The following is a 14392-nucleotide window of genomic DNA, read 5'->3' on the forward strand; positions in this document are numbered from 1 at the left end:
CTAACCAAATATAATCTTTATGCAAATATTCTTCAAATATATGCCATATATATGTATATATATAGTTCTAAATCTTTATTTTGATAATCATAAAATATTTTAATTGATAAAAGATATTTTTCGTGCCTTCCAAGAAGTTACAGTATGTATATACCGACATGTATTAACATAACACGTGTAAACTTATGATTTTATTGAATTAATAAAAGGGTTCAGAAGTGGGTTTAAAAGTATTTATTTTACAAAACATCTTTATAATATAATAAATACAATGTATTGTGTATGCTAATTAGGATCTAATAAATTATAAATTAATATAACAAAGAATGTATCCAATCTTCATCACTATTTGATATTTCATAATTTTGATTTATTTCTATAGACGTATTATCACTTTTCAATAAATCATTTAATAAATTCTCTACATTTATCTCAGACTCTTCCTCAATGTTTTCCAATGATAAAATTTCATTTGTCACAACTTTTGTTTCTGGATTGTCATTAACATTCATAGAAGAACAAGGTTTAATAATTTCAAGCGAATTTTGTTTTTGATTTTGATCATTATTAGAATAGAAACTATTTATATTAGATTTAATATTAGAAGTATCTTCACTTGAATTTGATAAACATTTATTATCTGAATTTTGAACATTACTGTCAACAGTAGGCTGTAATTCTTTTTTTATAGCATGAAAATCAAATTTTTTATATTGTTTACCTACAGATGCAGTTTTTAATTGTTTATTAGTTGATTTATGAATTGTATTAAATGTAGTCGTAGAAGAAGATGCGTCAATTGACAAAGAGTTGGTACCACATTCTGTGTTAATAAAATTTGTACTGATATTAGATACTGTGATAGGTGTAGGTAGAGATATAGGTGCTTCATAAGAGACAGTTACAGGTAAACCATTTATTTCTACTGTTGTTACCTTTAAATTAGAAGGTGTAGTACTTTCTTCAGTAAATTTATTTATTTGTAATTTTGGATCTAATATAGAACTAGGAGATTCTATATTATTATGACTTTTGTTAATATTGCTAATATCCGATGTGTCTTTGTTATTTTCTATTAACTTTTGTTTACTTATACAATTATCTAAGTCATTTTTCATTTTATTGTTGCTGCAACTATATTCTGAATTTATAACATTTTTATTTAAATTAGGATTTTCTGTTCTTAAAAGTACTTTCTTAGATATATTTTCTATGCCTATTATATTCTTACTATTCTCATAATAGAAACTATTTTTATCATCTTTACAAAAAGAGAGGTCATTGGTTTGATCTTGCTGGCAGTCTTCTACATGCATGTTAACATTTTCAAGTCTATTGTCCATATTTTCTAATTCGTTATTTTTTAAGCAGTACGTATTATAATCTGGAAAACAAGCAATTTTTTTGGACTGTACCTCATTAGGAGAGATGCTATTATTTATAGTATTTGTAGTAACACTATCGTCAGAGCACTGTGTATCTGATAAAAATTCTCTTAAAACTGAATCGGTAGAAGGAGTTTCTGGTGGTGTATATAATGCTAATTCTGTAGATACTGGCACATAATTATTCACTGGTTTCAAATTAAAATCATCCCAATAGCATGACCAGTTATTTCCAACCTTTCTTTGGACGAATATAAATTCTGCATGACCAAATGGCCATTCACACTGAAAGTATAATAAAGTTTTAAAATAGTATAAAATTCTTACACACGCACAAATATATACAATAAAATCTTAAGTAAACTTAAGTATTTTTCAATATAGCAAAAAATAATATACTTCTTCTCCTTCACATGCCCATACAGCCTCATGAAAATTAATTTGTAAAGCTTTTATTCTTCTTCTGAATCCTCTCTTATCGCATAATGGACAAAATTCCTGCATTTTATAATTTAATTTTATAAATAAAAATAAATAAGTCTGATAAAAACACTTCTTTTAAGGCCTTCTTATGAGGAAAATTTTGACACTAGGTTAGCAAATAGTATTTACTACATAATATAACCGAAGATGAATGAAAGTATACGAAGAGGGAGCAAGTGTATAAATATATTTATACCGGCTAACAGAAAGAGAAAAATACCTTAAAATTCATTATTATTTTATTTTTGTAGGAAGTATTTCGTGAAAAAAAAAACGTATTATTATTTTTAAAATATTGATAATTTTATTGGTTATTAAACTATTCTGTTAATGTGAATTTTTTTATGATACTTGAGAAAGTTTTGAGAAGTTGTAAGAAAAATATTTGAGAGTATTAAGAATATATATGAAGTGATACAAAAAATCATGATTACCTTTCGAACTATATCTTCGGAGACATATAAAAAAAATCATGACAAGTTCCAAATCTATTATGATTTTTACGATGCACCTTTCGGAAGATGTATTATAGCTTTAACAGATACCGACAAAGCTATATTGCATTTTGCATTTGTTGTTAAGGATGACATTGATGCATTGAAAGATTTAGAAAATGAATGGCCTATGTCAAAAATACTAAAAGATTCTATTCAAATGATAAGTAATATTATGAAAAATATTTTTAATATGAGCGATGAAAAAGAAGAGGAATCAATATTGATACTTCTAAAGGGGACAGATTTTCAAATAAAAGTGTGGAAAGCTCTAATGTCTATACCAAAAGGTAAAACAACAACTTACGAACAGGTCGCTCAGATAATAAACAAACCGAAAGCTGTAAGAGCAGTTGCAACTGCTATAGGAAAGAATCGAATAGCATATTTAATACCATGTCATCGTGTTATGGGAAAAGATGGTAGTAGTAAATATAGTTGTGGAGTCAAATACAAAGAAAGTATTTTATCTTATGAAAGTAACACATGTTAATTTTTATCAATTAATTTACTTAATAAGATCAAATAATGATCTTGATTTATTTGTCTTCATTTTCTCTTTACAATATATTTTAATAAAAATTAAAATTTTTATTACCATAGTAAGTTTAGCCATATTAATTTTTTCTTTTTTTATTGTATTAGTAAAAAAATCTTATTGCTTTGTACACTATGTGGTTACAAAAACGAACAGTTTACATGTAGATCTTTCCTTATATTATATTATTATAGGCTAATAAATAAAATAATTTTTACACACATTATATACATTTATGTTTAAACTTAAAATACATTTAAATATTCTTATAATAGTTTGAAACAAACATAAAGTTTATATTTTATTTACTTTCAATGAATAATCAAATTTATATTTTGCACCAAATATTAATATTTAAAATAGAGCATAAAGTAAAATGAATTTAAAGACTGTATTTTTATATATTTTTACATAATTTAATAATCGAATAAATGAGCATTGGATTCATTCATTTCTTCCTTTGAAAAGATTCATTATTCCATAAATCTCCTATAATTTATTTGTATATTATTCGGATAGTTTCGAAAAATGTTATGATCATAAGTTTGTTCTTAAAAAAATACTCTTGAAATATGTAAAAGTCAAAGGTATATATCAGTCTTATCGTTGCTCGTGTTTCTATATTATGTCTGCGTGCGAATATTTTTCTATATAATTATGAAATTTTGAATAGTTTATTTTTTTCTTTTTTTTTTTTTATAAAACCGACGACCGTAAAATATGTAAAATAATCTGAAAAAATTTTGAATATGAAATATAAAAAAATCATGGCTTATGTTATATAAATAATTATGTTACATACTATGTTCAATTACATAAAATTTTTGCATCGCACATAATGCATTGGTTTATATCAGGAATCAAGGAATAAAAAGATTACAAGATCTTTGGATATTTTCGATAATTTACATAACTTAGTAAATGAACATGATTTGTATCTTACAAGGCAGTTTTGATTTAAAAAATGTGAATTTTGTCATTATATTACAATAATAGACAACAGTAGTTCTTGTATTTTCGTCGTTTTATGTAAAATAGTCTCTTGACTTGTCTACGTATAAAATTTCATTATCATTGTTCGAGTTACTATACATTTTTTTAACTTTTAGCAAAGATTGTGAAGATTTTATGGTGCATTTTGATTTTGTTACGTTTTTTCTTGTTCGTGTCTCGTAAGTAAAGTATATGTTAGTTTAACACAAAAAAATGCACTGTAAACTTTCTACACTTTTTACGATAATACGTCATATATATATATATATATATAGCGTTTCATATTAAATATTGCAATTCTCTACTTACAAACGATCCCTTATTTAATTAGTCGAGAATAAAACGTTCATCGAGCCTATGTAAATATAGAGTTTCGTTATCTAATTACGTCGTTGTTATTCACTCCTAAAATGAAAGTATTGTTCATCCACTATGTGCAATTAAATATTCTAAGAAAAACGGCAAGTACCATCACAAAAACAAAATCATAACTTTGGAAATTTTTCGATGATGTGGAAGACGTAATGCTTCCTCCTGGTCTTCTCGTAGTTCCACCTGATTGAAAAAAAATAGAGATAAATTTTACAAAACAAAAAGATATATATATATATACACATAAAATATTAAATATAAAATATTTAAAAATATTAAAAAATTAAATACAAAATTTTATCTCATAAACATGTTTATTAAATTTTTACCCGGAAATCTAGATCGTGGAGTTGTACTTAATATGGGATTGCGTGGAATCGGTTTCATTGGCGTTGGTGCAGGACTAGGAGAATTTCCATAACATTGTCCTAAAAAAAAATTTTATTGTGAGAAATTAGAAGAAGAAAAGAAAAAAGCAATATTTTTCTATAAATAAAATTACTAATTTAATTTATAAAGACCCAATATAATTTACCTTTTTTGTACAATCTCATTCCTTGCTCCTTAGGATCTATATCTCTAATGCAATGATCACCTGCTTCCTTAATATATATTTCTTCGTCATTAACGATCAAGCCAACAAAACATTCCTTTGTACCAGTATCGTTTCTCATTGTGTAGGTGTACATTACACCTTTCTCTTCCCACTGTCCTAAGCACAGATACGTTCGTTCTGAAAGTATAAAGAATTATTGGAATGTGCATTTGACATTTTCGTCTTAAATTATTACTAGGTTTTTTTTTTTAAATATACCTTCATAGAGTTCCTCGGACTCACAGTCATAAACTTTATAATACATTATCTCTCGAGTGTTGCAATTGCTACTCAACTCTGCACACATGCCCGATAAGTCGGTTATCCTTCCCGTATATTGTCCTGTTATTGGACAAGGTGATTCTACTATTCGCTCAATACCTAATGATAATAAAAAAAATTTGCTGTAATAGAATATTAATAGCATTTGGAATGTATAATAGTTTCTAATATAAAATACTTACGTGCTTGAGTCATCCACACTGGTTTGTCAAAGTTCGAATCATCGCACAAATAACTCTGATAAACTGGACTCATTACCATTCCTATATAATTTATTGTACATTTAAAGAAGTTATGTCATATTTTTCAACGTATATTTATATACCGCTATAAAAATATTTAATACGTACCTATCGTGAATTCTAATACGTTTTCACTACGTTGTCTCATCATCAAGCATACGTAAGCTTCGTTCTCGCTAAAAGAAAACGATAGTAATTTTAATAGATATTTCATTGTTCAAATGTTATAACTATTATTAGCAAATGAGAAATCGAGTATTACCAATGATCCTTTGAATAGACTACGTAACGTCCAGTTTCATCGTTTGATTCTACCGTAACGAAAGTGTAACTGTTATATCCGTTGAGATCGGTGAAAGTCATAGTACCATTTACTATGAGGGACTCTTCCCACAAACCCTGTGCCCACTTTGGAAACCTGAAACAAAAGGATCTATTATGATGTAGACTGTACAACCCTCTAACATTTTATTAACGTATTATCGTTTATAAATACTAACGTTGCTACATGGGTTTTCACATAATTTGGTATCGCCTTTTGATTAGCAGTTTTGCTTAGAACAAATGTCTCGTATCCGCTCGTAGAATTGTCTAAATTTTGTGTGCAGCTAGAATCGCTACTGAAGGCCATATACGTTCTTCCTTTTTTGTTATCAACGTGGAACAACTGTAATAACGATTTATCTTAATTTTTCGAGATCTCGTGTCATACAATTTCTTTTTCCTTTTTTTCCTTTCTTTCTTTTTTTTTTATATGTATATTTTTTATTATACTTACGCCACAACGATACTGAGGACGATTTTCTTTAACCGCATCATTGTCCATCAAGGCTATATACGTTGAGCCATACGGGCCACCAGGCCAGCTACCCAGACAGTTGAAGCTGAATTCTACGTATAAAAATATTCACTTTCGTTATATTTATCAATCTATTATTACAAACATGATGATAAGATCGTCATTCATTTCTTACCGCGTGATTCGAAGGTGCAACGATTGAACTTTAAATGCAAAACCGATCCGTCAGGACAGTTATGAAGATCCGATAAGAAGGAATTGCATTCGGTTGACACCGATGATCCATCGTTAACGCTGTACTTGAAATGATATCCACCTACGATAGGGCAGTATTCGTTTCTAATCGATGCACCACCAACTTCCTTCGTACCTGGAAATTTATTAAAAACAAAAAAAAAAGAAAGATAAAGAACAGTTCAAACGAATGTCAGCTATTTTCGATCAAAGTTGTAAGGAGGTCGATACCGTTTTCATCGGTATGCACTGTGCGCATACAAAAAAGGAATCGCTACAAGATCAAAAAGATCGTTTCCCTGAGGGTATACCGAACGAGTCTGCTCGTAAGCGAAATGACTGGTATATCGAGCAAACACCGGTCCAATTTTCCAGACGACCACCTGCTGATCCTAACGACCTCTCTGCTTTTTCAGTTGGAACGATCCAAGAAAAAGAGAGAGAAAAAGAGAGAGAAAGAGAAAGAGAGAGAGAGAGAGAGAGAGAGAGAGAGAGAGAGAGAGAGAGAAATCCAGGACAAATAACGCTGCTACAAATCCATCTATGGGTGCATAATGCCAGGTGGACGTGACCGTGTGGAATCTCAGCCCTCATACGAGTTCTCATGATGTCTAGGACGAAAGAAATCGAGAAGAGAAACGAGGAAGAGAAAAGTAGATATCTATATACATATCCTGTGTATCTATACACATATATACACACACGCATATACATATATTATATCATATATAAATAAGAAGAATAGGTGCTAGAATAAATCCCAAGGGTAAGTTTTTTCGATCGAACACGTCTCTCTTAGTGTCCAGTCCAGCAAGAACTATCATCCTTTGCTACAATAAGATCAGACCTAACCCTCCGAACAGGAAATAGCTGAAATTCCATACGACGTTTTTCTCCTAAAGGGTCGATCACCGCTTTCTCTATAACCATCATACGTTTTAAGGGGGTGCTGCCTTTTCGTTCGACGCAAAAAGACGATCACTTTCTGAGCTTTTGCGGGATTCCACGAGACGAGTTATAGGCTTCTTTTTCTTTTCTTTTTTTTTTCTTTTTCGCTTTTTACGTAATCGGAGAAGGTCTCTGCGTTGGATCGTGTCTTCGATGTCATCGATTTGCTACATTCAAAAGGACCGACGGCTTCCTATAGAAAATACGGATTTCCTGAGTGATTTATTTTTTTTTGCTTTTTGTTTTATTTTGTTTTACGGTTTTTTTTTATTTCACAGTAGCGCACGCTTAATCTGAATTTAATGCGCTCACTCAAAATATAATCCTGATATTCTCTGCGATAATGTTGAGACTAATGCGTAATGAATTTATAGATAAGAAAAGATTATGCCGAAGGACAGTTTAAAAAGGGACGTCAATATTGTTGTTGGACGGTTTGACGAGATTGACGTAGAGAAAATGTAACAAATTTTTCTGTTCCGTCTTCACTAACCGATTCGATTCACTCACAGGGAAGAAGATCGCTATGCAACAGGTAGCTCAGGTAAGCCTCCTTTCTTTTCGTTCGCTTCTTCAACTTCCTGTCCACGACGAAGGCACCTTCCATTCATCTCAAGGCTCTTCGCCTTCGTCATGGAGGAGCAAGAAGGACATCTTAGTTTCTTGAATCGAGACACTCTATCGTTTGGCAAAAAAGGCTAACGGAGATTCGGAAGTATGAGACACAAAAATGATAAAAAAGAAAAAGCAAAGAAAAAGACAGAGAGAGAGAGAGAGAGAGAGAGAGAGAGAGAGAGAGAGAGAGAGAGAGAGAGAGAAGAAGGATTTCATGTAAAAACATGAGTTTTAATTAAAGTTCGTGATGCATCTCGCAAATCGTGTTTCGTTTCGAAAGCTTTTATTTAAAGATCTTTTGTGTGTGCGTATGGTCATTACTGCTTTTATAGTTCGTACGTAGTCAATCATTATACCTTATGCTACGGTTGTCCTCCATACTGTCCCACGCGAACAACTCAAGTACATTGAACTTTCTTTTATCTTCTTTCTTAGAGTTATGCGCTTCTTATTTATTTATTTCTTGTTTCTTCTTCTTTTTCTTCTTCTTCTTTCATACATCCTAAAGACTTTTTCATATTTCTTCCCTGTAATTTCATCGATCGTACATCTCTGTTTTCTCTCTCTTTCTCTCTGTCTCTTTTTACACTTCCTGCTCGAATCTTTTCATTCGACTGCATCTTCCTGAATTCAAAAGGAAAAAGAACATCCCATTCTATCCACAAATCGAACTACTCGAAATTTGATGTTATCGTCTTTACAAAATTTACCTTAACAAGGATAATCAATTATTTCTACTTCAATATAATGGCTACCTTCATTTTATCTTTTGCCAAAGCTTTTCAAATCTTCGAGATTAAAATCTTGTTTCTCATCTCAATGTAGGTAAACTGACTTTCGTATTTCTTTTAAAACCTTGTCCTTTGATCGCCTTTTTATTCCTTCGATACGCATCGAAGAAGCACTTGGACACGCAAGTTAAAATCCTCGTACCATTTATTTTCCATATATAATAAGCATTTTTGTAATACTCCATTATTTTCTCTCGATCATGCACGTTCGTGATTCAATCTTCGAATATCAAAATAATTATAAAGTTGTTATATAAAACGATCTAAATAAAAAGTATATAATTGATAATGTGCAAGCCAATTGAAGTCATATTTTTATTAAATTCTTATATCCGAGAATAAGATTTATCTTGTATAAAAAGAAAAAGAAAAAGAAGAAAAATGACTGAAAGTATTTACAAGATGAGTTAAAAGTTCTTAACTGATTTCAAAAATCGATAACTCTTTCTCGAAACCTTTTAGACTAACTCCTTGTTCAAATTGTAAGGCTATAAATCTAATCAGAGAGTCATAAAAAAGAAAATAGTAGTATTCGAAAAAGAGTAGATAATTGATTTTTAAAAATTAATTGATTTAAGAACTTTTGACCGACCCTGTATTTTTAAAAGAAGATCTATGATCGACCCCCAACATCGAATCCTTCCATGTCTCTGAAAATTCTAACAAGACCAGACTAGGCCAAAGCTCGTTAAGGTTGTTCGAAATGGATTTACAATGTATGCTTTATTGGTCTGAAGGATGCTGGGTAATGGACCTTCTCAGGGGTCCTTGGTAGGAGACGATTAGGACGAAAACTTTTTGGGAGCAGCCACTCCCACGCTAAGGAACGAATACCTGCCAAACGACACTGTCGTCGTTCGGCCCTTTCCTCGCTTCAGAGTGCAGTAAAGAAAAAGGAGAGGGAAAAAGAAGAAAAAAGAAAGAAGAGAAAAAAGAAAGAGAAAGAAAAAGAGACAGTGCAAAACAGGCGACCGAACGGAGAATAAACGAGAATGCGAGTGGTCCTTTGACGGAGAATCTACGTGTTCGTTGTCTTCCGAAAACTCTTCCTTCGTGCTGGAACATGTTCGAACGTCTCGAGTTTATTTAGGAAAAGAAAGAAAGAAAGAAAGAAAGAAAGCAAGCAAGAGGAAACAAAAATAAAAAGAATAAGAAAGGTTTCTGGTCAGTTTGTAATCCACCCCTTTCCTAATGCTTTTGTATATGTTCCATCGTTTATCGAAAATTTATACTACCTGTACCTAATCGTATTACTATTTTCGTATCCTCGATTCTTCCTCGCAGATCTTCTCTCTACTCTTTTTCGTTGTTACTGTATCATAAGGAAAAAAAAAAAATGAAGAAAAAGATTTGTTCGTTCCCTAGCGCGAAAGAGAAGAATACTATATATATATGTGGTTAAAAAAAAGAAAAGAAAAAAAATATCTTTACCATTGTAACACGTGCTACGAGATGGTAGCATACATGTGTCTAATGTTTATTCATTTCTTATAATCAGTTGAATCAATTAAACGAGCGGAAATAGCGAGCGAACGATAAACGTAATATTATCATAGTTGATAACGATCGGGAAATAGGGATGAGTTAAAGTCGTATCCGAAATGTTCTTTATCTTTTTATTTTGTATTTCTTTTTTTTTTCTTTATTCAGCAGACGAGTTTAGATATCGATTTGATCGAGAAATATTGAGATGAAGATCTTCTTAGGTAGGAATATAAATAGCATTTGACAATGGTAAGTGCAAAGGTTAAATTCGATTTTCTTGGTTCAACGAACAATTCTATTGTCTCGTCTGTCAGAATGAATGAGGAACACGGAAGAAAAAGAGGAAGAAGGAGAGGAAGAAGAAGAAGAAGAAGAAGAAGAAGAAGAAGAAGAAGAAGAAGAAGAAAACGACGAAGTAGAAAAAGGAGAAGGGGAGGAAGAAGAAAAAGAAGAAGAAAAAGGGTAGGGCAAACCTGTGGGATTCGATGCACGTGTCAACTTCCGTTGAAGAGAACGCACAGCTCGACAAATCTCAATGGAGGAATGCGAGCGGAATGAATCGTCTCCGTGGTACGTCGATCCAAGCATCGAAGTCTCTCTCTGTCTCTTTCTCTCTTTCTCTCTTTTGCTTTCTCTGCTCCTTTTCGAGCGAATGGATCGTCCAAAGAGTATTTCTACGATCGAGGACACGCATCGAAGCATGAAGATCGAAACTACGGCGACATGCCAAGCAGCAACAGCAAACCCGCCTATCGTGGTGCTGACTGGGCTGCTCGTCGAGCGTGTCGATTCGATAAGAACAGGTGTAAAACTTATTCCAAGTGGTCCTTCTTCTTTTCCATTTTTTTTGTCCTTTTTTTTTCTTTTTTCCGCATGACGAATCACACCGGAAACATTCCGCGAATAGGTATAACATAATCGATAGTATTCTTTTCTTTTATTTCTTTTTTCTTTTATTTTTCCTTGGGATAGATCATCTTTATGTATTTTTTTATTTCTACGAAGCAATCTCTTTTGGAATTGTATTAATAGTTCAATTTATCTATCGTTTGGATCAATATATATAAGAGTTATAAGTTAATAGATTATTATTATACATTTTATGTACCGTTACTTAATGCCACATATAGTTAATATTAAATTAAAAATTTGACGCTATTAAATCTTAAATATTAATGCTTGATATTCTTAAAATTTGTATATATTATTTATTATTAATTACTACTATAAAAAAATACTTTTTTTTTATGAATCAATCTAATATTATACTTTGCCGTTACTATATCCAATTAGTTACGTATTCAATTGTTAATAATATTAAAAAATGATAATAAAATATACTTATAAAATAAAGATATTAATAATTATACCTATATTTTTAGTCATTAGTTAATCGTACAAACCTTCAAATTCATTGATATATAAAATTAACAAGCTCTTTTAATCATTAATACGAACACAGAAAAATCTTAGTCGTCCATCGACAAATCGATTATATAAATATACGGCTGTCCTAATGTTATTAGATAGGTATTTTAATTGACATGCGCACATGCATGAAAAATACATAACGACGATAACGATAAACTTCGAAGTAAGTAAGCGTACACTTACATACGAATATGCATAGTGTATATACTTAGATACAATTCGTAAATGTTAAAAGGGCACAAGTAAAAAAGTAACACGCGTGCCTCAACGTGCAATTGCGTGAGCGTTCACGGCTATGCATTTATTGCAATGCATAGAAAATCACGTAGAACACCATCGACGTTCGTTCATTGTTCAACTCCTTCCTCATTAATACTAATTAACGCTAATTAATCGCGACCGTGAACGACCAAAGATATCGAATTGTATTTTGTTACCTGCTATCTTTCGATCGAACGTTTTTCTTTTTTTTTTATTTCATTATTTTAAAATCATTTCTAATTACAACATTTTATATTCTTCGTTAAATAATTTCTTTCTTGGTTTCTTTCCGTTCTCCTTTTTTTTTCTGATACGATTACTAAATCGTATCATATCTATAATCTGTTTTAATCGATCTTTTTTTCTTTTTGTTGATTCTTAATTCATAAGAAGAAAAAGACAGAGAAATAAAAAATATTTTGTACTTGATATAAGTAGGTACTAATTACAAGTGAGAAAAACAATAAGCTAATTATAAGTAAGATACTCACGGTAAAGAATGGACGTTGAGTTCAGAGTTTCGCACGATGCTATGGCGGCTGCTTCGTAAGTGTAACACCTGTTAAGATCTTCCGAGAATACCTCGATAACGTTGCGAGATCTTCGCTTTAGCCGAAAGCAACGAATACAATCGCCGTCCCCGTACCTGCGGAAAAGAGAAAGAAAAAATGATAGAAAGAGAGAAAAAGAAAGAAAGTCAGTGTTACGAATCGATTATCGTCGATCGAAATGACGAACGGTGTTCCGAGGTGAGTGACTTTTCGACTCGGGCAAACTCTTGAGATGCTCTTTAAGATTTCCGATAGCCAGCTGTGAGTACTATTCCCTAAGAGATTCCTCTGGCTCTTGGAATGCATTTACGTCAATGTAACGTGCGAACGCGTGAGAATGAGAGTGCCGCGAATCACTTTACTTTTCCTTGAAACAAACGGCTCATACTACATTTAGAGTTATAATTCTTAATCGTTTACTATGTAAAATCGTACGAGAAAAACAGGGAGAAATAGAGAGAGAAAAAAGAGAGAGATATTTTTCGTTTCAACTACGAACAATCTTTTTTCTTTTTTTAGACTAACTACGAAATATATTTATTATTACTATAAAAATTTGAAATAATCGTGATTGAAATATGTGTAATTATTTTTTCTTCTTTTTTTTTTTGTAACGTAAAATACATCTTTCTTATTCCACTGAATTTATTACAGAATTTATCATTATAAAAAAAAAATAAAAAAGAAAACGTTCAATTAAATATTTATGAAAATAATGACTCGCTAAAATCTGTGTATGATTTTGAGCGTGACGTAAGCACGAATAGTATAAGCACCGTAATACGGATACGGATCGTGTCTCGGTTCAAGCACCGTAGACATTCACGAGAGAACCCGGAGTCTTCGTTAAATTAACGTTAAATTGCCCGCCTCCTCGTCTTATCTTCAGAAGAGAAACGAACAATGCGTTGAACGTCGGACGGAAAGATGCCGTTTCTACGTGCTCGATAGAACGACAAGGACGAGGACAATTAAACGAAACGATTTCTCTCGAGTCGCTCGAGAGAATGTCGATAACATGACTCTCTCGTTATCTCTGATAATTCAGTCAGCTTTATCGCGGTAATTCAGTAGAAATAGATTTAGATCGAGATAGATAAGAGATTACGATATAGAGATAAAAAAATTTGTTAAATTTATGAAAACCTGTTAAAGTCTAGGTATATGGTTTTTCCTTCTCGTATTATTATCATTATTATTATCTTTCTTTTTTATAAAATTCAACAAGTTTCAATTATATCGAAGCGTTGATATCGTATTAATTAAACTTTCTCGATTTTATCCTAGAAAAATTTCTCTAGAATTTCTAAAAAGAGAATGTTGCTTCGTACAAAGTCAAAGGCTAGCTCGTTAAGGATTCAACGTGAATCATCTAGCATTATGGGTGCGTACAAAGGTGGGAGATATGTTTCTTGTGAACACGTCAATTTATACGTTTTTACTTGACGACACCCACCCACCCACATTCATCCTACTTCTTTCTCTCTTTCTCCCGACGGATCACGAGTCTCTCCGAAAACTTCCTCGTAAGACGTTGGCACAGGAATAGAGTCCACATTGATTCTCAAGATACTCAAGATGCAATGGGTTGAGGGCGATGGTAAGGAGGTGAGTGGGGGAGGAGAGGTCTGGATGGATCTGGCGAAACGCCATTGTTCTTTTGCTCGCAACAGTCGAATCGTTTCTACGGAATTAACCTCGAGTCGTGATATGCAATGCACTCGCGTCTGGCAATGCTCGAGACTATTTTCGTCCCAGACGAATCGCAGACGACACTGAGGCATTCTCCGAAGATGTATCGACCGTTTCTACATACACCCTTAACTCTTTTTTCCGAAATTTCTTTTCGGAAAAAAAATAAACTTGGGAGAAAAGAATTCGACAAATAAAAAG

General features: G+C 31.9%; 3 protein-coding genes across 3 annotated transcripts in view; 1 reads left to right on the forward strand and 2 right to left on the reverse strand.

Annotated features, from left to right (window-relative positions):
• Positions 1-181: 181 nt before the first annotated feature.
• Positions 182-2016, reverse strand: LOC127061934 (myb-like protein X). Its single transcript, XM_050989454.1, has 2 exons — positions 1785-2016; positions 182-1670 (listed from the first exon to the last, which is right to left on the reverse strand). The coding sequence occupies exons 1-2, from the start codon at positions 1887-1889 to the stop codon at positions 312-314; spliced, it is 1464 nt and encodes a 487-aa protein (XP_050845411.1). The 5' UTR covers positions 1890-2016; the 3' UTR covers positions 182-311.
• A 58-nt stretch (positions 2017-2074) lies between these two features.
• Positions 2075-3108, forward strand: LOC127061936 (bifunctional transcriptional activator/DNA repair enzyme Ada). The gene has a single exon (XM_050989457.1). The coding sequence runs from the start codon at positions 2295-2297 to the stop codon at positions 2853-2855; it is 561 nt and encodes a 186-aa protein (XP_050845414.1). The 5' UTR covers positions 2075-2294; the 3' UTR covers positions 2856-3108.
• Positions 3109-3954: 846 nt separating this feature from the next.
• The window catches only part of LOC127061932 (uncharacterized), a 41082-nt gene continuing 30644 nt past the window's right edge, over positions 3955-14392 (reverse strand). Inside the window, exons 3-13 of the mRNA XM_050989450.1 lie at positions 12440-12594; positions 6359-6553; positions 6163-6275; positions 5885-6051; positions 5647-5802; positions 5493-5560; positions 5325-5405; positions 5080-5241; positions 4801-4998; positions 4595-4693; positions 3955-4448 (exon numbers count right to left, since the gene is read on the reverse strand). Coding sequence (XP_050845407.1) covers positions 4324-4448; positions 4595-4693; positions 4801-4998; positions 5080-5241; positions 5325-5405; positions 5493-5560; positions 5647-5802; positions 5885-6051; positions 6163-6275; positions 6359-6553; positions 12440-12594 — 1519 coding nt within the window. The 3' untranslated portion in view covers positions 3955-4323. The remainder of the gene's footprint in view (positions 4449-4594; positions 4694-4800; positions 4999-5079; positions 5242-5324; positions 5406-5492; positions 5561-5646; positions 5803-5884; positions 6052-6162; positions 6276-6358; positions 6554-12439; positions 12595-14392) is intronic.

Source organism: Vespula vulgaris, chromosome 2, assembly GCF_905475345.1.
Source record: "Vespula vulgaris chromosome 2, iyVesVulg1.1, whole genome shotgun sequence".
Lineage (NCBI taxonomy): Eukaryota > Metazoa > Arthropoda > Insecta > Hymenoptera > Vespidae > Vespula > Vespula vulgaris.